At 44.2% G+C, this 23768-nt stretch overlaps 1 protein-coding gene across 2 annotated transcripts in view; it reads right to left on the reverse strand.

The window, feature by feature from the left end:
* CRMP1 (collapsin response mediator protein 1) overlaps window positions 1–23768 on the reverse strand; it is a 182077-nt gene that overhangs the window by 123169 nt on the left and 35140 nt on the right. The window contains exon 1 of one of the 2 annotated variants that reach the window (XM_082263124.1): window positions 15091–15297. The exons of the other annotated variant lie outside the window; for it this stretch is intronic. Coding sequence (XP_082119250.1) covers window positions 15091–15129 — 39 coding nt within the window. The 5' untranslated portion in view covers window positions 15130–15297. Of the gene's footprint in view, window positions 1–15090; window positions 15298–23768 lie in introns of those variants that run through there. 2 annotated transcript variants of the gene reach the window in all.

Consider the following 23768-nt stretch of genomic DNA (forward strand, 5'->3'; position numbering starts at 1 on the left):
TACGTATTAGCCCTGGGGGGGCCGTATGAATTGACTCAATCACACATGGCAGGGTTTTGTTAATTAGTATGGAGACCCCCCTGGCAAAGGTGGAATACATGGCATGGTAAGCTTTTTGTACCCACAATTTTTTTAATGCCAGCAGGTTGCTGCCCATAAGATGTGTCTCTTGCTGCAATAATATGTGAGGCTTATAGGACTTCAAATTTTGAAAAGGCAGGGCTCGCTTGAATTTCAAGGCCGTGGACGTTCCATGATCTGGAGTGTTTCAAAATTTAAAGACGCCATGAGGATGGAGTTACACAATCACAGCATGATGGTAAGAAAGGGGGGAAATGGGCCATCGTAAAAGCAGCAAGATAGTCATAGGTGAACACCAGGTATATGACTAAACAACAAGAAAAACACATATTTACCTATCGTTCCCAAACGCATCTTCGCATACCCTGCCCCCGGCAGCCCCTCTCCCATATGAACTAAGAGAGTAGATGGCAGGGGCCTATACCCAAGACAACACAATACAACTACTTAAGGTCAAAGGCCACTTTGGTACAGAGTCTAGAGAGACGTGGCTGTGAAATTTATAAAAATTCTAAGCAAAAGGGATCTGTTACAGTCCTCAGCGTGAAGCAAAGTATGAGTTCAGGATGTTTCAAAGATTACCCGTAGAGGGAGGCAATCCAGAAGAACAGAATGGTATTCAGTATTCAAACCGTTATATCTCTGAAGGCATACACATGTGGTGCTGGATCCCCTCAACAAGGAAGCTCCAGGCATGCAGACGCTTGTCATTGGAACATGCTGCAATTATATGGAACAAATCCAGGGAGAACTTGGAGCCGGTATAAACAGATATACTTGGATATACTATATACTATAAACCATTTGGAGCAAGCTGGCATGATACAGTGGTGATGAAAGGGTGTTAGTGAGAATCCAACCAGTCAGAGGCCGCGGCAGTGATTTTTAAGAAACGCACGCGATCGCCATCCACCGTTTTCAGCTTGCTGGGAAAAAGTAGTCTATACTTGAGACCTTTGTCGTGGAGACACCTGCGAATCTCGGTGAAGGATCTTCGGCGTTGCTGGACCTCAGGTGAGTAATCTGGGAAAAATAGCAGCTTGGCATTATCGAATACCAGCTCACTCTTAGCACGAGTTGCAGCCAGAAACCGGCCTTCGTCACGATAGTTTAGGAGACGCAGCAGGAAAGACCGTAGTGACGCCCCCGGGAGAGGCGGAGTGGCTCTTTGAACCAGAAACATAGATGGCATGTCATGGAGATCAAAATATTGGTGAGTAATTTCTCCGCAAACTCCGCAGTTTTGGTTCCTTCTGCCTGTTCATGGAGACCAAGGATGCAGATATTGTTACTTCTCAGGCGGTTCTTGGTATCATCAGCTTTGTCCTATAGGTCTTTAACCTGAAGTTGGAGAGCATGAAGATCTCTAGAGTTAGTGCACATGGTGTCCTCCACCTCCGTGACCTGGGAACTAGATTTGTCCAGATCTTGCCTAATGAGGCTAATGTCTATGGCAAGAAAATCTATCTTTGTTGTGAGGGATTCCTTGCATGCTGTGATGGCTGCAATGATATCTGCACTGGATGGAGAGGACTCAGTGGTGCCATTAGACCCCGTCTCTATGCTGACAGACATGGTGCCGACAGGGGACCTCATGGGTAAGATGGCTGCAAAGGAGGAATGGTGGGGGGTGCCAGACTGAGAGCAGGTGGATCGTAGCTTACCCAAAGCCCTGGAAGACAAGAGAGGAGCGAGTAGACTCTCAGGATCACAGGGGCACTGATCTGAATTGCTGAGAAGGCTGGTGTATTTGTAGTATGAGCAACAGAACAAGATACGAGATCGGAGCTCCAGCACCGTGCGTCTGATCAGCTTCAAATCTCAGCCACGCCCCCCACTACTTTATGTTTAGATATAGTTTATATTACTATTTTATGCTTCTACTTCCTCAATTCTCGCCTAGGCAAGAATGACATTGCTTGTTCCACCCCCAGCCCCTCCCTGCCCACTACCACATCACACGTCCCAGGAAACTGCAAGACCAGTCTCACAGTGTCAGGAATCTTCGCCCATGCACAGTGGGGAGCCAGCTGTCATTCACAGCTTGCTCCCAAATTCAAGATGGCGGCACCAGCGGTGAGAAGAATCAGTTGCAGGAAGACAGCACTGGACTCCAAGGACGGAAAAGTACCTGATTTTTAACAGTCAGCAGCTCCAGTGTTTGTAGCTGGTAATTTTTAGTTTAAAAAAATAGGTAATGTTCCTTTTTAAAGTATAACTAAAGTAAAACTTTTTTTATTTAGTACACAATCCACCACAACTCCGGATGGCTGCACTCCTTCCGGTCTCCTTCCTTCTGTCATCAGCGGTGGGCAGAATGGAGAGGATCGGAGTGGCTGTGTCTTACATTGTGGCAGCGCCACATGATTACAAAAAGCCAAGTTCTTCTGCTTACCCGGCGGAGAGGCTGTCATACGAAGTCCCGCCTCCTGGACCGGCTCCTACCTATGATAGACAGAACACTGGTGACGTCTATCATAGGAGCCGGTCCAGCAGGAGGGACTTTGTATGAAAGCCTCTCCGCTGGGTAAGCAGAAGAACTTGGCTTTTTGTAATCATGTGGCGCTGCCACAATGTAAGACACAGCCACTCCAATCCTCTCCATTCTGCCACCCCCCCCCCCCCCCGCGCTGATGACTTGGCTTTTTGTAATCACGCGATGCTCTAATCCGCACTGGTCACTCTGCATTAATGGGGGCACACACACTGGTCACTCTGCATTAATGGGGCACACACACTGGTCACTCTGCATTAATGGGGGCACACACACTGGTCAGTCTGCATTCATGGGGGCACGCACACTGGTCACTCTGCATTAATGGGGGCACACACACTGGTCACTCTGCATTAATGGGGCAACACACTTGTCACTCTGCATTAATGGGGGCACACACACTGGTCACTCTGCATTAATGGAGGCACACTGATCACTCTGCATTAATGGGGGCACGCACACTGGTCACTCTGCATTAATGGGGGCACACACACTGGTCACTCTGCATTAATGGGGGCACACTGATCACTCTGCATTAATGGGGGCACACACACTGGTCCCTCTGCCTTGATGGCGCACACACACTGGTCACTCTGCATTAATGGGGGCACACTGGTCACTCTGCATTAATAGGGGCATACTGGTCACTCTGCATTAATGGGGGCACGCACACTGGTCACTCTGCATTAATGGGGGCACACACACTGGTCACTCTGCATTAATGGGGGCACACTGATCACTCTGCATTAATGGGGACACACTGGTCACTCTGCATAAATGGGGGCACACCGGTCACTCTGCATTAATGGGGGCACACACACTGGTCCCTCTGCCTTAATGGCGCACACACACTGGTCACTCTGCATTAATGGGGGCACACTGGTCACTCTGCATTAATAGGGGCATACTGGTCACTCTGCATTAATGGGGGCACGCACACTGGTCACTCTGCATTAATGGGGGCACACACACTGGTCACTCTGCATTGATGGGGGCACACTGATCACTCTGCATTAATGGGGTCACTGGTCCCTCTGCATTGGATGGGGGCAAATTTTGGTGAATGCCTTTTTTTGTTGTTGGCGTTCTGTATTTGGAATATGACGGTCACTTTTCCGGACCTCGGACTGAATGGAAAATTGGTAGGTGGACCTTTCAAGTTTACATTTGAGTACCCCTGCTATAGTGTTAGAGTGCTATATTGGAGTCCCTTTACTACTACAATAAAGTCAGATGTATTTTTGGAGTGCAGCCCTCCAGATTTTGGAATGTGTACTACTGTATATGTACAGTTAAAGGAACTGGGCTGGCACCTAAATATCTGAGGGGTGTGGAGGATAGTGACGGATGGCCCACCTGGAGCAAAATCTTGCTATCTATTGTACCAAACTATTTTTATTTAGTGTTTGATAGAGTGGAGAGGGATTAGAACACCTTTTAATTTTTTACTGCTGTCTGTGACCACATTAGGGAGATCTACTCTCTATATGTGTACTGCTTACCATTATCACCAAAAGTGAAAAAAAACTTTGGATTGTCACCAGAACAGGAATAAAGGGGAAGCCTTCCATTGGGGACACTAGTTCTGGTGACAACCAGGGATTCCCTCACTTTGCAAGAATTTCCTTACACTTCGTGTTTTGGCCATGGGACAGGAAGTGACGGGAAATCTCCCCAATGGGACACCAATGACAGGTTTTATAACCCTTCCTTACTCTATCCAAATTGAAAAGAAATCAAGCAAGCTTGCAAAAGTAAGCTTTTCCTTTTCCCTTCATCTAACTGCCCTAGAATATCTATACAGAGTACGTCTCCTTCCATTTTTAACCATTTTCTGATCATGTCATCCATACAAGGCTGTCTGTATACAGAGAAGAAGCAAAGAAAGTTTCTGATGACATCATCCATGTAACTATGTACTTTTTTAACCTTTATTTCTTAAGAAATGCAGCAGAATAATCCTGCAATAAAGGCCTCTATTTTCCCATACACATTCCTGATCCCATTGTCAGTACAGTGTACAAGGGGAGTTTTCAATTATGCCAACACGGCCAATAGTTAACTTAAAAGATCGGCCTGCACCCTGGGGAGAACGGAGCTGCTTGAAGACTACTTTGTATGCAGCAAGCTTTTTACTTCCGACATAAAGAAGTCTAGGCTAGCAGAAATATTGCTGCCATTAACAAGACTGCTTCCACCATGTTATAGAAAGCCACAGCCAGGAAACTGCAATCATTTATAAAAGCCGGAGAAAAGAAAGTGCATTACCAACCAGCCAGGTTCTTCTTCCATAACCTGTACAAGAAGACATGTAGCTGCTGACTTGACCATCACTAATGTATTTCCTCTACTTTCTGTACATCAAATCTGATGTGTGGTGGTATGCTATAAAGCAGGGATCTCCAAACTTTAAAAAAAAGGGTCAGTTTACTATCATTTAGACTTGAGGGGGGCCGGAATGTGGCCACTCAGAGTTGAAATTGTCTTGGCGACAGTGGGAATAAATAGCTCATCTTTGGCATTAGTGGGAGGAATAGTGCCCCATTATTGGTGTCAGTGGGAGGGATAGTGTCCCATCATTGGTGTCAGTGGTTGGGATAGTGTCCCATCATTGGTGTCAGTGGTTGGGATAGTGTCCCAAAATTGGTGTCAGTGGCTGGGATAGTGTCCCATCATTGGTGTCAGTCGCAGGGAGAGTGTCTTATCATTGGTATCAGTGGGTGAGACAGGTGTCCCATCATTGGTGTAAGTGGGAGGGATAGTGCACCATCATTGGTGTCAGTGGGAGAAAAAGTGCCCCACCATTGGGGCACCAAAATAGTGCCCTGTTTTTGATGTCAGTAACAGGAATGATACCCATTGTTGGCGTCAGTGGGAGGGATATTGTCCTATTATTGGTTTCAGTGGGAGGAATAGTGTCCCATCATTGGTGTCAGTGAAAGACTAATACCTCATTGTTGGTGTCAGTGGGAGGAATAGTGTCCCATCATTGGTGTCAGTGAAAGACTAATACCTCATTGTTGGTGTCAGTGGGAGGGATAGTGTCTCCTCATTGGTGTCAGTGGGAGGAATAGTGCCCCATCATTGGTGTCAGTGGGAGAGATAGTGTCCCATTATTGGTGTCAGTGGTTGGGATTGTGTCCGATCATTGGTGTCAGTGGGAGGAATAGTGTCTCATTATCGGTGTCATTGGGAGGAATAGTGCCCCACCATTGGTGTCAGTGGGAGGAATAGTGTCTCATCATTGGTGTCAGTGGTAGGAATTGTGCCCCATCATTGGTGTCAGTGGGAGGAATAGTGTCTCATTATCGGTGTCATTGGGAGGAATAGTGCCCCACCATTGGTGTCAGTGGGAGGAATAGTGTCTCATCATTGGTGTCAGTGGTAGGAATTGTGCCCCATCATTGGTGTCAGTGGGAGGAATAGTGTCTCATCATCGGTGTCAGTGGGAAAAATAGTCCAGGAATTATACCCCATTGTTGGTGTCAGTAAGAGGAATAGTGTCTTTCATCAGTGGGGAGAAAAGTTCCCCAAGAGCCGGATAAAGGCAAGGAAAGGGCCGCCGCATGTGGCCCCAGGGCCGCAGTTTGGAGACCACTGCTATAAAGAAAAGAATACAAAGGGGTGAAGGTATTCTGCACAGCAATCAATACAAGTCTGTCTTTTATTTTCCCACTGAAGGTCCAGAATGGATGAATAAAGTGGAACGTATCTATGGATTTAAAAACTTCCTAGCTGAAATTATTTTTACTGCAGAAGAGACATACTATGAGGTATATTTAATAAAATTAATTGTATAAATGTGACAAACATTTACACAGCCCAAACGAAAAAAAAAAATCATTGTATGATCCCCATCTAGTAGCCATCATATAGTATTTTTCCTCAAATAACTCAACCAGCAAATGTATTACGATAATAAATGTATTAAAGTAGTTTTAAAGGCTTAAGATTATTTTTACCTAATGTAATAAAACATTTGCATACAAACAGCAAAAAAAGTTGAAAAAAACTAGCAAACTACAGGATGGATTTTCTGTATCACAGGCATTGTTTTTTTTCTATTTCTCTAAGCGCACAACTGCAGTTTGGTATTCTGTGCCTGCAGTCTCGTTTTTTGTATTTTTGTATCTTCATAATTTTTATTTTGTATGTACAGTATAGGCAAACTCTTTCAATAAACAGGAATGTTAAAAAACAACATGATGGGCGAGGTGGTTATTAAGGCTAATTAGGGTTAATGTGGTAAGGACAGGTACATTAGACTTTGTTCACATTTGTTGCTTTGCCAGAATGCATGTAAAATCGCACTTTCCCACAACACACAAAGTCGCACTTCTCTTTCACAGATGCGCGGCCGTGCGATAAATTCCTAATTGCACCCCCTTGCATCGTGCTAATGCAAGTGCGTTCCCGCACACCAAAACACATGGTATGGCGCTATAATGTGTTTTTGTGCAGCGCAATTTTTTAAATGATGCGTGCTCATTTCTCGCACATAGGGCAGCTCACACAAATTTGTGGACTACCTTAAATGTGACACATGGACACACGCAGAAACACACAAAAAAGCATGCACGCTCGTTTGCACCTCTGTGCTGTGAACAGAGCCATAAAGAGTTTGATTATTTTTTTAAAATGTTTCTATAATTATTTGCTACAGCTGAAGTTATGACTAGATCACAGAAAACCTTCTGTAACAGACTGAAATGTCATTATCAATTAATTTATGTAAACCCAAAATTAACTGAAGCATAATAAATTGTGTTTACTATGCTTCAGTTTGTAAATAAACAGGAAGCTCTGTACAGAGCTATTCCTGCCCAATCATTCTGTGCAGTGGAAGCTGCAGAGATGGAGATTGAGAGCTGTGCCATCAGTCTCCTTTCTCTGTCTCAACAAAGGTGGAACATCAGAGGTCTGTTTAGAATTATGACATCTCACCAAAGCCCTCCAAGGTACTCCTAAAATAATGGTAATACATAAAAATAATATTGTAAAAGAAATAAATAAAAATAAAATGGTAAAAAATAAATAAATAAATAAAATAACAAATAAAAACTACTGCCACTAGTGGTGGAACTACCAGGGTTGCAAAGGTCGCACTTGCGACCAGGCCTTAGTGTTCAGAGGGAAGGGACCCGGGCTTCATGGTTTCTTGCATCAGGGCCCTGAAGGTTCTAGTTATGCCTCTGCTATCAGATATATCAGAAAGAAAGCCCACAGGGCACCTGAAGGAGCTTGCATGGTGGGCTGACAACACTTCTGCTAATTGTAAGGCAGTGACTTAGCATTGTCTTCCTGCAGGAGATGTTACTGGCAGGATCTCCAGTAGGAAGCTGTACAAAAGATTTAGAAAATGGTTTGCTCAAGGTAAACTTTACATAGTAGTAGAAAAGTAGTTGAGTAAGTGAAAAGTAGAACTAAAGGCAAAACTTATTTTTTAGTTTTGGATAGAATGGAGAGGGATTAGAACACTTGTCTGTTTGTATTGCTGTCTGTGCCCCCTTTAGGTAGATTCACCCTTTCTATTTGTCCTGTTTACCATTAACATTGTCTCCAGAAAGATTACAAATTGCAAAGATTAACCAATCACGTATAAGGAAAATAAAAAAAACCCCACAATTTTGGCTTGCACGTGATTAGATGATGGAAGTCAACAGCGCATCTGCTCATTTACTAAGCTCTGGAGAAACTGCCCTGGCAGAGTGTAAGAGAACTTTGCCACTTTGCACTGTAAATAAACCCCATAGACTTTGACTGCGACTCCACTACGGAATCAAAGCTCCGTAGAAAAATGACTTCCAGGAGAGGAGCTTTTGGGCATAAAAACGCCAAGGTGGCTAAACATGCCAGGCGCATTTAGCATTTCAGCGTTTATTCATTTCAATAGTTTAATAATTTAATAAATTAAAATTCTAGGCAATAAAATAAATTAACACCCAAACACCAAACGCTGCTAAATGCAGCTAAACTGGTATGAAAAAAACACAACTTAGGTGAGTTTTTCATGCTGATTATCTCCTATCAGGAGAAACCACGTTTACAATAAACCAGTGTGCATGAGGCCGCTGTTCACATCACTGGAGAGACCCTCCGGTGCTGTCCTCCTCTCCCTGCAGTGCCCTGGCTGTGGGCGGTCCCTCTGCATCATCATGTACAATGCAGGCCTATTAACCTTGCAATGTACGTGGAGCAGTTAGAAGTGTGAAGGTGGCCTGTAGTGCCTTAGAAAGGACTGGTCACACCACTGAAGGGACCCTCCAGTGCTGTCCCCCTCTCCCTGCAGTGCCCTGGCTGTGGGCGGTCCCTCTGCATCATCATGTACAATGCAGGCCTATTAACCTTGCAATGTACATGGAGCAGGTAGAAGTGTGAAGGTGGCCTGTAGTGCCTTAGAAAGGACTGGTCACACCACTGAAGAGACCCTCCAGCTTTTTCTTCCTCTCCCTCCAGCGCCCTAGGCTGTGAATGATCCCTCGCCATTATCATGTACACTGCAGTGCTCTTAAAGTGGAACTACACTGCAGCTGAGCACCAACAACTAAAAATGCTATTTAATTTATTTGTAAGATTCTAAGCAAACTTTTCCATCCACCCATGTCTCCATGCTTTATTTTTCTTTGAAAGCACTTTGAAAAACACTCCCTAGCAATTCTGGCCATAGCCATCTTGAGTAAGAGCAGATGATTCAGGTAGCATTTACTCCCTAGAATCCAGCTGCCCTTAGCTCAGACATGCAGGAGGGTGTGTTTAGCTGAGAAAACCCCTCCTACCCTCCTGAAGACTGCTGGGATGTATAACATCATTGGCCTAGGCTTGGAAACCAGGAAGTAACTGAAGAAGTGTAAAAAAATAAAAAAAAGTTTAGCCACTTTCCGCAAACTGATGTACCTGTACGTCGGCTTGAAGAAGTGGTTGTACCGGGATGATATGCAGCTGCAGGCATCAACCCGGTACCGTTTTTTAGATCAGGTGGTCGGCTTTCTTGAGATAACAAACGATGCGCCTCAGCAGCCACTCGGCCGTTATCTCAGCGAGCCAGAGGGGACGTCCCCTCATCCCGCTGCCTTCTGCTGCTCTGCCAGGGTCTCCCATCCCACCCGGAGTCCCCCATCTCACCCGGAGTCCCCCATCTCACCCGGAGTCCCCCATCCCACCCGGAGACCCGAGAAACCAGCCGGCATGTCCACCGGCTAGTTAGAGTCCCGAACGAAGCCGGATTCAGCTTCGATCAGGTCTCCGATCATGTAAGCCGGACGCGACGTCACAACGTCACTTCCTGTTTACATGGCTGCCAACAGCGCCGATTTATGTAAAATGTCAAAAATGCAGATTTTGGAATTTTGAAAACTTTGAAGTGCAGTGGAGGGGTTTAGGGTCTTTTAGACCCCAGATCCCTCCATAAAGAGTACCTGTCACTGCTTATTACTGTCACAAGGGATGTTTACATTCCTTGTTACAGCAATAAAAGTGATCATATTTCTTTTTTCAAGGAACAGTGTTAAAAATTATAAAGAAAATAAAATAAATAGGAAAAAAATGTTTTTTTAAAGCGCCCCTGTTCCCGCGAGCTCACGCACCAAAGAAAACGCATACGAAAGTTGCGCCCGCAAATGTAAACAGAGTTAAAATCACACATGTGAGGTATCGTAGCGATTGTCAGAGCAAGAACAATAATTCTAGTAAAAAAGCTCTTCTGTAACTCTACCCTGGTAACCGCTTAAAAATTTTAAAGCATCGCCTATGGAGCTTTTAAAGTACTGTAGTTTGTCGCCATTCCACGAGTGTGCACAATTTTAAACCATAACATGTTAGGTATCTATTTACTTTTTTTAATTCAGTGAAGTGTATTTTTTCCCCAAAAAATTGCGTTTGAAAGACCGCTGCGCAAATACACCGTGACAACGACTGCCATTTTATTCTCCAGAGTCTTTGCTAAAATATATATATAATGTTTGGGGGTTCTAAGACTTTTTCTAGCGAAAAATACTGTTTTTAACTTGTAAACAAAAAGTGTCAGAAATAGGCCTGGTCCTTAAGTGGTAAAATAAGTAAATATAATATACAGTACTTTCCTATCCATTTACTAATGCTAGCAGCAGAAGGATTAGAAATAGTCAATGTTGATTGAGAGAGTGAAGTCCCACTTTAGTGCAGCACTGTACAGGCATAGGCAGGAATGTGACAGCTCCCTTGAGCACCTTACACAGGCAGCAGAATTGGACCGGTCATGCCCAGGGCTGCTGTTAGAAATCATGGGGCCCCATACTGCCTACCAGACAGGGCCCCCCACCCCCCAAAAAATATAAAATATATTCCCCTGCTCCCTACCCTGAAACATCACCGCTGCCAAGGGGAGAGAAAAGGAGGGAATCCGGCAGCGCGGCAGGGAAAAGGGGCACACAGGGGGGCTTTGAAAGCAGGGAGATGGGGGGTGTGGATGCTAGAACTGATCCCCCTGCATCATAGCTGGAGGGAGCAGAAAGAGAAGCTGGCAGCGCTGCAGGTGAAGGCAGAAAAGGATCAGTTTCTGCAATACAGAAGTACAGCCCGCCCAACTGCTCACCAGGTGCCCAGGCCCACCTTTTTCACTGATGGGGCTCGGGCCCCCTTTTGAACTGATGGGGCCCGGGCCCAGCACAGGGGGGCTGGCTGTACTGCCTTATCAGCGGCCCTGATAAGAAAGAGAAGCCAGCAGCGCTGCAGGGGGAGGCAGAAGAGGATCAGTTTCTGCAATAAGGCATTACAGCCAGCCCTCAGCAGGTGCCCGGGCTCACCTTTTGAACTGATGGGGCCCAGGTGCGGTAAAGGAGAGCTGGCTGTACTACCTTATCAGCGGCCCTGCTAAGGAGGATAAGCCAGCAGGGCTGCAGGGAAAGGCAGAAGAGGATCTGTTTTTGCAATAAGGCAGTACAGACACCCCTCCTACTCAGCAGGTGCCCGGGCCCCCCGTTTGAACTGATGGTGCCCAGGCCCTGTACAGGGGGGCTGGCTGTACTGCCCTATCAGTGGCCCTGATAAGGAGAAGAAGCCAGCAGCACTGCAGGGGGAGGCAGAAGAGGATCAGTTTCTGCAATAAGGCAGTACAACCAGCCCTCCTACTCAGCAGGTGCCTGGGCCCCCCTTTTGAACTGATGGGGCCCAGGCCCTGTACAGGGGGGCTGGCTGTACTGCCCTATCAGTGGCCCTGATAAGGAGGAGAAGCCAGCAGCGCTGCAGGGGGAGGCAGAAGAGGAACAGCTTCTGCAATAAGGCAGTACAGCCAGTCCTCCTACTCAGCAGGTGCCCGGGCTCACCTTTTTCACTGATTGGGCCCGGGCCCCCCTTTTGAACTGATGGGGCCCAGGCCCGGTACAGGAGGGCTGGCTGTACTGCCTTATCAGCATCCCTGGTCATACCACTGAAGGGACCCTGCTGGAGCGAGAAAAGGGATTATTATTCCTGCCCCCCTACACTGATGCAGCAGTTAACCCTTGCAGTGTGAGGGGAATTGATGGATTTTGTGTAATTCCTGGAGCTGGGCTCTAACCCTTCTCCACTACATCCAAAACATAAAATATGGGCTGTAAGCTTTCTCTACCTAATGGAGCCGTAAACATAAAGTAACACAGTTGCTACAATTGAGTTTCAATGGCAAATCTAAGAACAAAAGATGACTATTGTACAGCAATGCACTTATACACAATCTAATTCATTGGAAAACCCGGAGCGCACAGTAAAGAACAGCCAGCGTCCAATCAGACGCCAAATTTCACTTTCCCTGTGCAGGATAGAAAATGAAAGCCAGCGTATCATCATAGAGACCTCCCTCGTTCCCCTGGCTTCACATTCAGTATTATGTTTTCCTACAAATAGCCGGACCCTATGCACTCGGTGACGAGTGACCTGGCAGATTGAGGTCACAGCAAACCTAATAAGGCCAATCTTTATTCATACATCAATGGGAAATCCCGTCATTTCTTTATTATCAGCATTAGAAGATCTACTCCTGACCCTTCTCACCATAATCCGTACGGTTATCCTGCCTCCATGCATACATTATTAAAACCCAACATCTGCATTAATGCAACATGAATGTAATTATTAGCAGACTATTTTTTACAAGAAACATCAGAAAATAGCGAAAACTAAAAGCATTTGATATGTGTGCAATAAATGAATAGGAATAAGAATATAATTCAGCTGTGACTTGACCCAAAAAAACAGACAATACATCCTCCCAGGCAGAAATCATTCCCAAGGCTGGCGATCTCCCAGCATTCCTGCCTCTCTCATCTCCCATGCGATGGTATGCCCGGCTATCATGTGAGCCTTAATAATACCTCTACATGCTCTTCATAGTGACATGAATTAAAGGGACAGACTTATTATACAACAGCAGGCAGAGGCCATTGTACACTCCTCCACTGATCCCCCCTACTTCAATGTCTCAGTATGAGGTCCTACCAAGAATAGATCTGGGGGTGTTGTCCCTGTCATGGCGGCTGCTGTTTATTCTCTGGTAAAGGAGACACGATTTTTACTACATTAAAAAAACCGATGAACTGTCAGTACAGGATCTGTCAAGTCTCAGCAATCCACCCATGTAAGCCATGGCACAATACACTCCAGCAAGAATTACTGGAAGAAAAGAACAATAGTGACGTGCAAATGTGAAGATAAATTATGATTGGTCAGTGATGGGTAATTGTTCATTGTCTTATTAAATAGTGCAAAAAATATGAAGGCTGCAAGATAAATTCTGATTGGTCAACGAGGGTAATTGTTCTTTGCTTTAATATAAAGTGCACAAAATATGAAAGCTGCAAGATACATTGTGATTGGTCAGTGGGGGGGAATTGTTCTTTGCTTTAGTAAATAGTGCAAAATGTTGAAGGCTGCAATATAAATTCTGATTGGTCAGTGGGGGGGAATTGCTCTTTGCCTTAGTAAACAGTGCAAAACGTTGAAGGCTGCAATATAAATTCTGATTGGTCAGTGGAATTAATTGTTCATTGCCTTATTAAATAGTGCAATATGAAGGCTGCAATATAAATTCTGATTGGTCAGTAGGATTTTTGTTCATTGCCTTATTAAATAGTGCAACAATATGAAGACTGCAAGATAAATTCTGATTGGTCAGAGAGAGTAAGTGTTCCTCGCCCTATTAAATAGTGCAACAATATGAAGGCTGAAAGATAAATTCTGATTGGTCAGAGAGAGTAAGTGTTCCTCGCCAATAAATGGTGCAAAAATGTGAAGGCTGCAATCACCGCAGGCAAAATAAATTTTTATTGGTCTCTGGGTGCGATTGTTCTTTGCCTTATTAAATAGTGCATAAAACATGAAAGCTGCATGATAAATTCTGATTGGTCAACGAGGGTAATTGATCTTTGCTTTAATAAATAGTGTATAAAATATGAAGGCTGCAAGATACATTGTGATTGGTCAGTGCGGGGAATTGTTCTTTGCTTTAGTAAATAGTGAAAAACGTTGAAATCTGCAATATAAATTCTGATTGGTCAGTGGAATTAATTGTTCATTGCTTTATTAAATAGTGCAACAATATGAAGGCTGCAAGAAAAAATTCTGATTGGTCAGTGGGGTTAATTGTTCATTGCCTTATTAAATAGTGTAACAATATGAAGACTGAAAGATAAATTCTGATTGGTCGGCGGGAGTAATAAATAGTTCAACAATATGAAGGCTGCAAGATAAACTCTGATTGGTCAGTGGGAGTAAGTGTTCATCTCCCTAATAAATAGTTAAACAATATGAAGGCTGCAAGAAAAATTCTGATTGGTCAGTGAGAGTAAGTGTTCATCGCTGTAATAAATAGTGCAACAATAAGAAGGCTGAAAGATAAATTCTGATTGGTCAGTGTGATTAATTGTTCATTGCTTTATTAAATAATGCAAAACTATGAAGGCTGAAAGATTGGTCAGTGGGGGTTTTTGTTCATCACTATATTAAATAGTGCAATAATATGAAGGCTGAGGGATACATTCTGATTGGTCTATGGGGGTAATTGTTCTTCGCCAACAAATAGTGCAAAAATGCGAAGGCTGCAATCACCGCAGGCAAAATAAATTCTTAATGGTCACTGGGGGTGATTGTTCTTTGCCTTATTAAATAGTGCAAAAATCTGAAGGCTGAAAGATCAATTCTGATTGGTCAGTGGGAGTAATTGTTATTAGCCTTATAACATGGCATTCAAAAATAAATAGTATAGCGTGCAGTGCTAGCAGGCTGGATTCCTTCCACCCCAGTGATCCCAGGCTGTCATTGTGGTTGCAGATGAAGGGGAACAAGCTGTGTATATAATATAGTGATGATATCAGTCCTGTATAGCTGTGATGAGCCCTGTACAGGGTAATGGAATATAATGACACCTGCACCCCTGAGGCTGGGCTGTCCTGGTGCTGTGAAATGTATTGCCCCCCAGTGGGGTGACCCCCCCCATCCCCCATCCATCCCTCCTGCATGCATGCAGTCAGTGTAACAAAGGACAGCGCCTGGTGCTGAAAGCTTACCGTGATGTGCGGGATGCTCTTCTTCCCCTGGTAAGACATGATGGATCGTGCACCGGGAAATGCAAACACAAGTCAGAGAAGATCGCTGGAAGTTGCTCGCACAGTCGCACACGCACACGCACACACACACAAACAGGCGATTTAAAAATATATTTATGAGCCGCCTGATCGGCTGCAGCGAAGCAGGGAAGAGTCTCCCCGGGAGATTGCTGAGAGCTCCTCCTACAGGCGGCCGGAGAGAATGACAGGCTGGCTGAGCATAGCTATCCCCATCATCCAATAACAGAGGAGGAGTCCCATCATAGGAAAGGACTGACACTCATGTGATGCTGGATGGAGGAGACTCTGCAATGATGGGGAAAGGGCTGGGATCCTCACAGGTGACAAATATATGAATCTGCAGCCCATGGGTGCACACACAGCACTGAAAGCACATGGCATGGGAAAGCCAAGAGACAGCTGACAATTAATTACTTTGTTACAGGCTTTTATATAGTGCTGACAATTGTATGCAGTCAGGGCCTGCACTACCACTAGGCAAACTAGGCAACCGCCTAGGGCGCAGCCACAGCCGCTGGTTTCTCCATGGCCTGTGTTCTATCAGAATAGTGCTACCTATCAGATCCTGTAAACGGAAGGGACGTACGGACTAGAACAACTTACTGGCCTGTGTTCTATCAGAATAGTGCTACCTATCAGATCCTGTAAACGGAAGGGACGTACGGACTAGAACAACTTACTGTGCATGCGCCATGCGTACCAACATGGCCGCTATGCGTTCCAATAGCTTTCCGATTGTGACAGAACACGAAGCAGCGGTGGGCATCCTCTTACATCCATGCAAGTTTTGAATTTGATGTTTATTTTAGCAGTAAACTCACCTTATATACTGAATAAAAGTATTACATTTCTATTATTATTATTATTATATTTATTGTATTCTAGTAAGTATAGCGAGAAACCTGCAGGTAGAAGGTGGTGACAGCCATCTTGGTACTACCCCTACTGCTCAGTGACAAATTGATTATATAGTGAAATAGACTATTTCACCCGGTCAAAGAAATACTCTATTTCAGTCTATAAGGTGAGTTTACTGCTAAAATAAATGTAAAATTCAAGACTTGCATGGGTTTAAGATGTCCGAAGCTGCTTCATGTTCGGTCACCTTAGGAAACCTATTGGAACGCATAACAGCTATGTTGGAACGCATGGAGCATGCACAGTAAGTTGTTCTCATCCGAACATCACTTCCGGTTCCAGAATCTGATAGATAGAGCTATTCTGATAGCCAGTGCTACAGCAGTGTGTTTTTTTAACACACTCCCAGCCGCTATACCGACCAGGAGTGTGTGTACTTCAGTAAAAGCCGACTATCGGCTTTAATGTGGAAGTGATACAAGTGGCTCTTAAGTCACTAATCAGATCACTTCCACAATGTGCCGCCCTCCCCTGCCATGTTTACCGGGCTCAATTTTCCCACCTGCAGGCCCGGTGCAGTCATAAGGGGGGCCCCTGGAAGGACGGCAGAAACTCCACGGACATCCGTCCACTGAGCCTCCCTCCTGAGCAAAGACCAGGAAGTGACGTGTGTGACGTCACTTACTGGACTGGCTCTGCCATTCTACACCAGCTGTGCTCAGGGAAGCAGCTGACGGAACATCATCTGTGTTCCATCAGCTGTAGCAGAATACAGAGGAGACATCCAGGGTCTAATAGAACCTGAATGTCTAATAAAGTGTACCTGTCACCTATATGCTATAACAGGGGGCTACTGGCAAGTGTAATGTAAAGAAAATAAAAATAATACAAATATAAAAAAAAGTTTTAAACATTTGAAGAGACACAAAATGAAAACATTTTGGAGCCCACCTACACACACATAAGAGTACATGCACTTTTGCGCCTGCAATTGCCCTACACATGTTATGTATCACACCTTATAGGTTTGAAGGAGCGCATGCTCCACAAACGCGTCGCCTTACGTCTAGACATCACAACCCAGAAGTGACATCACAGTCAGCCCGACGAAGAGACTTTGTGTTCCACAGCGTGGAGAGAAAATAAAGGAGGGTTGGGACTTTGAATGAGAGACATGACAAGGTTGGCAGGACAAGGTCACACATTTAATGATGAATACAATTTGTACAACCATAAAGTGTATGATATATAAAACAAAATGAAATAATGATAAAACTGGTAAATAGTCCCCGAGTCCAGGTTTATAGAGACCAGCATGGCAGAGTATATAAAATAGTAAGTAGTATACTGTAATCAATACATCAGCAGACTTGGCGCGTTTCGTGGACTCAGCCACTTCATCAGAAGTAGATGCATGACGTGAATCTATAAAAAATAATTGAATATGAGAGAAAGCAGCAATGGTAACTATTAAAAACTGGAAAGGGGGAGAAAAAAAAGGAAAAGGAAGGGGAGACAAGGTTCCCCAAAACTTACAGTGTAGCCTTGACTGCAACTGGCACTGGGGGCAGACACATGACCCCATATGTCTCCCACGGGAGCTGAGGACCAAATAGGCAGGCAGGCTTGGCAGACCACGCCACACACAGGAAGGAGCGTGGATGAGGATACATGAAGTGGCGTGGGGAGCAGCGGAAGCCACCGAGGCCGCTCCGGACCACAGGAATAACACCTACACCGCCATCGGGGACCCCCAGGACTGTGATGTCAGTGACCATTCATTGATGGTCACTTAGAAGACTCTTGTGTCTTCCTCCTTGTTCTTCTCCAGAGCTGCTTCTGTCTCTCACACCAGCTGCCACTACAGTGAACAATTTATATGTATGGACTCCCTTTATGAACTTTTAAATTCCCTGATCACGGCCCTGTAGAGACTTATGGATTAACACAGTGAACCCTCACTTGCGCCAATATTATGGTTTTGTTTATGTATTGTACACTACAGCTCCTAAACATGAGTTTAGGAGCTTTTGGCGTTTTTTTGCCAAAGGTCCTTAACTCAACTTTACAAAAACCTATGTGTCCATGTACACATATGCTTTTACCAGAGTTTAGGAGCTGCTGCATTTAGGGCAGCTTTAACCTCTCTCAACCTCCCTCTCCTGAACACGGAAGAATTGCATTCAGGATATGAACGTTTTGACAGCTGGCCGCGTTTTGCATTTTTCAGCAGCTGGCGGTCGAAGTAGGCTATGTGTACATGAAGCCTAAGAAGACACTCGGCCATTCAATCAAATTGGAGGAGAAGCGGTTCAACTTTCATCATTAGGGAGGTTGCCTTCCACAATCAGTGGAGTCAGCGGGAAGTGTCAATAATTTAAAGAAAAAAAGAAAAAGATGGGCATCTTAGTGAACACAATATAAAGCGGTATGGGAAAAGGTATTGACATAGACACACTCACACACATACACACCTACTCAGGTGGAACTAGATGGACTAATGTCTTTATTCAACCTTACCAACGATAAAACTATGAATGGGGACTGCAATGAGTGACGCTACACTAAGCGATAATCCCTGAGCACTCATACAGAGGCGAGCATTACAGTACACTTTTTAATACAATGTTGGTTGATTTTTGTGATACATAAGATACAATGTCCGCTACATAGTCAGCCTAAACATTGTAAAAGTTTCACAAATGTGGTATCCCCATACTCATTTTGCATTTTCCAAAAATTTGTGGCAGAAAACTGAAATCTTCAAAGGACTCTCCATGTCTACAAAAATACCTTGGGTGTTTGCTTTCCACAATGTGATCACTTTGTGGGTGTTTCTACTGTCCTGGTACTCCAGGGCCTCAAAAAATGTGATAGGTAGTCAGGAAATTAAATGCATCATTTATGCCTCTTGAAAGCTTGAAGGTACTTCTTGAATTTTGGATCCCCCTATGTGGCTAGGGCCAGAAAAAAAAGTCCCACATATGTGGTATCCCCATATCAGAAAAAGGAATATCAGAATGTGTTATAGGGTGTAATTCTAAATATGCCCATGCTGCGTGTTTCTTTCTTCATTTTCCTAAAATGTGTGGCAAAAAATATGGTCATCAAAAGACTGCCTCTAATTACATTGTTACATAGTTAGCCAGATTGAAAAAAAATGACACAAGTCCATCTAATTCAACAAATAAAAAAAAAAAAAAACAACCATACAATCCCATATACACAATCCTATACCCACATTTGATCCAGAGGAAGGAAAAAAAACCAGCAAAACATGATCTAATTTGCTACAGCACGGGGTAGAAATTTCTTCCTGATCCCCAGAGAGGCAGCCAATCAGATATTCCCTGGATCAACTCTACCTATAAATGTTAGTATCCAGTTTCATTATGTACATTTAGGAAATATTCCAGACCTTTTTTAAAGCAATCAACTGAGCTAGCCAGAACCACCTCTGGAGGGAGTCTATTCCACATTTTCACAGCTCTTATCGCGAAGAACCCTTTCCATATTTGGAGAGGAAATCTCTTTTCCTCTAGATGTAAAGAGTGCCCCCTTGTCCTCTGTGATGACCTTAAAGTGAATAACTCAACACCAAGTTCACTATATGGACGCTTCAAAGAAAACAATAAGGTTAAAACACCTTTCTCCTGCGCTTGGGATTCGAGCCCCCCCGACCACACTCCTCACGGGACTCACACCTGGCTTCTCGGATGGCTAGGGTCTTGCTGCCCAAAACGGACTGGGGTAGTCCACCGGTACTAAAAGCAAGAAAACAAAGAAAGGGCGCACCGACCTAGCGCATTATCCTCAATAAAAGGCTTTTATTCAAATTTGATATATTTACATCGATGTCTGTGAGTAGCCATTTTTAAGTGTTACTTGAATAAAAGCCTTTTATTGAGGATAATGCGCTAGGTCGGTGCGCCCTTTCTTTGTTTTCTTGCTTTCACTACTGTATATGGACCCCTTATTTATTTGTACCCCTTATGTGTTGATCATATTCCCCCCTTAATCTGCTCTTCTCAAGAGAAAATAAATTCAGTTCCTCTAATCATTCCTCATAGCTGAGCTCATCCATGCCTCTTATCAGTTTGGTTGCCCTTCTCTGCACTTTCTCCAGTTCCCTGATATCCTTTTTGAGAACTGGTGCCCAAAACTGAACTGCATATTCCAAATGAGGTATTACTAATAATCTCTTAATACAAGAATGGACTTTGCTTGCTTTGCAAACTGCAGCTTGGCATTACATGCTATTATTAGGCTTATGATCTACTAAAACCCCCAGATCCTTCTTCACCATTGATTTCCCCAGTTGTAATCCCCCTAGCATTTATGATGCATGCATATTCTTTGTGCATAACTCAAGTGCATAACCCAAGTGCATAACTTTACATTTATCAACATTTGCCATATAGTCGTCCAATTAAAAAAAGCATTGAGGTTGGCTTGTAAGTTGGAGACATCCTGCAAGGGTGTTATTCCACTGCAAAGCGTGGTGTCATCTGCAAAGACTGAAATGGTACTTTTAATCCCAGACCCTATATCATTTATAAAGATATTAAAAAGTAAGGGTCCCAACACTGAACCTTGGGGTACACCACTGATAACCTTAGTCCATTCAGAGTAAGAATCATTAACCACTACTCTCCAAATTCTGTCTTTTAGGCTACGTTTCCACTAGTGCGACTTGTTATGTGACTTTGGACACATAAAGTCGCATGACAAGTCATTGATTTCAATAGCACCTGTTCCAATCTATGCGACTTTGAAAATCAGGAACTTTGAAAAGGTGGCTGCACTACTTTGATGAGACTTTAAACCAATGAGAGTGTAAAGTAGGATCAAAGCTGCACTTAAAGTCACATCAAAGTCTCACTCTAAATTGCGCAACTTTGGTGTCGCAATAGTGGAAACACAGCCTTCACCAGTTTTCTATCCATTTACAAACGGATCTTTCCAAGCCTGTAGACTTTACCTTACACATTAGCCGTGTGGGGGGAACGGTGTCAAACGCTTTTGCAAAATCAAAGCATACACCGTCCACAGCCACCCCTCTGTCCAAGGTTTTACTTACCACCTCAAAAAAAAGAAATCAGGTTTGTTTGACAACTTCTGTCTTTCACGAATCCATGCTGTCTGTTGCTTAAAATATTCTTTTTCTAGCAAGAACTCATCTATGTGGTCTTTTAATAAACTCGCCTGTATCTTCCCGGCTATAGAAGTTAAACTAACAGGTCTATAGTTACTTGGTAAAGACTTTGATCCATTTTTAAATATAGGCACCACATTGGCCCTACGCCAATCCAGTAGCGCAATTCCAGTCATTAAAGGGTTAAACCTTTATATTTGCATTCACAAACCCAGAACCCGCTTCTCAGACATTTCTGATATTCGTATCTTTTTGGGGACATTGACTAAAAATCTACTGAAGCCAGAAAGTCAGCGTATCAGGCACACAACTTCCAATAGGAGTTCAACAATGGCAGCTCCAATTTTTCTCCTACAACAGGTTCACTTTAATACTTGCATTCCCTTTTTTTTTTTTTTTTATTAATAAGTAAAGAGTCATTTGTAGTATTCTGAATTTAATCTGTTTATACAAATGTGTTCTCACCAGTGCTGTATCCTGGCCTAGGCCAACAAGGCCCAGGCCTAGGGCGGCACTTTGCAGGGGGGGCAGCAAAAAAAATATTTCATTATTTGTAAAATGACTATGGACTTCCTATTTATTATACAAATAAGTGAAATAATCCTATAATTACAATCAGTGGCAGCAAACACAAGTCCAAATATCTTATAAGAGTAATCTTACTAATCCCGTGACATAAGGCTGTACTAATGGGCACTGATAAGGCTGCACTGGTGGCCACTAATGGGGCTGCACTGGTGACCACTGATGAGGCCACTCTGATATGCTGAACTGATGGGAAGTAAAGAGGCGGCACTGATAAGGCTGCACTGACGAGGCTGAACTTATGGGAACTGATGAAGCTATGCTGATGGGCACTGATAGACTGTGGTTATGGTCTGTGGTTTACAGATGACAGGGTGGGTCATAAACAAGAAGGGGGTGTGGTCTTAACATAAAGGGGTGGGTCATATTTAAATTAGGGGGTGCACAAATTTAGTCAGGCCTAGGGCAGCACAAAACCTAAATACACCACTGGTTCTCACACTAGTTCACTAGTAAAAAGTACTATATATTCTTACAACAGAGTTAAAGTGAATTAGTTACTTTGCCCATCCAAAAAAGATGGTCACATGCATTGTAGGTGGAAGGAGAGAGAGGTCACATGCTCCCCCAGAAACACCAGATAGTGCTAAGGGCCAGGGCAAGCTTTGGAGGGGGGGGGGGAGCATGGTGACCATAAATATCAGTTGGGATGGGGGGGAGAACTGCAATGGACAAAGTGACAGGTTCACTTTAAAGCAGGAAAAGCACAATCCGATTGATTTATTTCTCTTTATATAAGGTTATCTAACAATTATCCAAGAAATTTTACTGTCACTGATTTAGTTGACAAGCCATATAATTATATTGGAGAGATTTCTGCCATACAGTCAGACAAGAACATCATTTGCCAACAACACTAAATGTGTTACAAAGCCAGAACATTTCCAGAGGCAGACACACCGACATGATGGGTAGGAGACGCTTGAGAGGGGATATAATAGCGATGTACAAATACCGTACTGATGACCGTAGCATTGGGTTAAACATTTCAGTGAAAGGGAGTTTAAAAAGACAACCTTAAACTGCATAGAGGGTTCATTAATGTTACTGCGGTAAGGATGTAGAATTCTCTTCCACAAGCAGTGGTATCAGCAGGGAGTGTCGATAGTTTCAAAAAACTATTAGATGGGCACCTTAACGAGCACAACATACAGGGATATACAATGCAGTGGCGGCCTGTCCATTGGGGCGCAGGGGTGCTGCCCCCCCTATCTATGCATCCGGCCCCCTAATATACATGCAGGGTACCAGGCGAATGTATTCCAATGTTTTTTTTTTTTTTTTGAAGCACGTGATAAGGGGAAGCCCGACCCACAGAGGAGACTGAGGGGGGGGCCGCTGCCGCCGCTGCCGCCGCTGCCGCCGCTGCCTGCCTTCCACATGTCAGTCCAGGGTGAGTGAGCCAGCGACCAGGGGTGGGTACAGTGTGTGGGCTGGAGCTGGTGTGGTCGGGGGGGGGGGGGTATGGTGTGCAGGGTGGTGTGGTCCATCTGTCGCCCTCGTCTGCCGCCCAGCCTATGGAGCACCAGCCGCCACTGATACAATGTACTCTTGACATAAACACATACACACACACACCTTGGATGGACTGGTGTCTTTTTTCTCAACCCCACTAACTATGTAACTATGATGCAGACAATATACGCTCAGCATGAAATTTTAGTAGGGTGACCCTCAGTTTTAAAAAAGACTGCCATAGGATATCCTGTGCCATTACCTTAAGACTTTTCAGCTATGCCTAAAAAGACTCCTAAAACAAAACAATATTCTCTATCAGGCCCCAATAAAGGAGCATGCATGCTCCATACGCAGGCCACTGACTTCACACCTGTCAACCCGCTCTGTACTGGCTCTCTCTCCCCCTGGTAACGTCTGGCTCTTCCCTACGTCCACCGACCCGAAGCTCAGGAATCCACCGGCGCTGCCAGCATTGTGACATCCCAGGGACTCCAGGCTGCCCCTAAGATGGACCCGCAGAATGTCACCTATTACATGCACCTCTCACTTTGCCTGTCTCTAA

Source organism: Pelophylax lessonae, assembly GCF_965119305.1.
Source record: "Pelophylax lessonae genome assembly, chromosome: 1".
Taxonomy (NCBI): domain Eukaryota; kingdom Metazoa; phylum Chordata; class Amphibia; order Anura; family Ranidae; genus Pelophylax; species Pelophylax lessonae.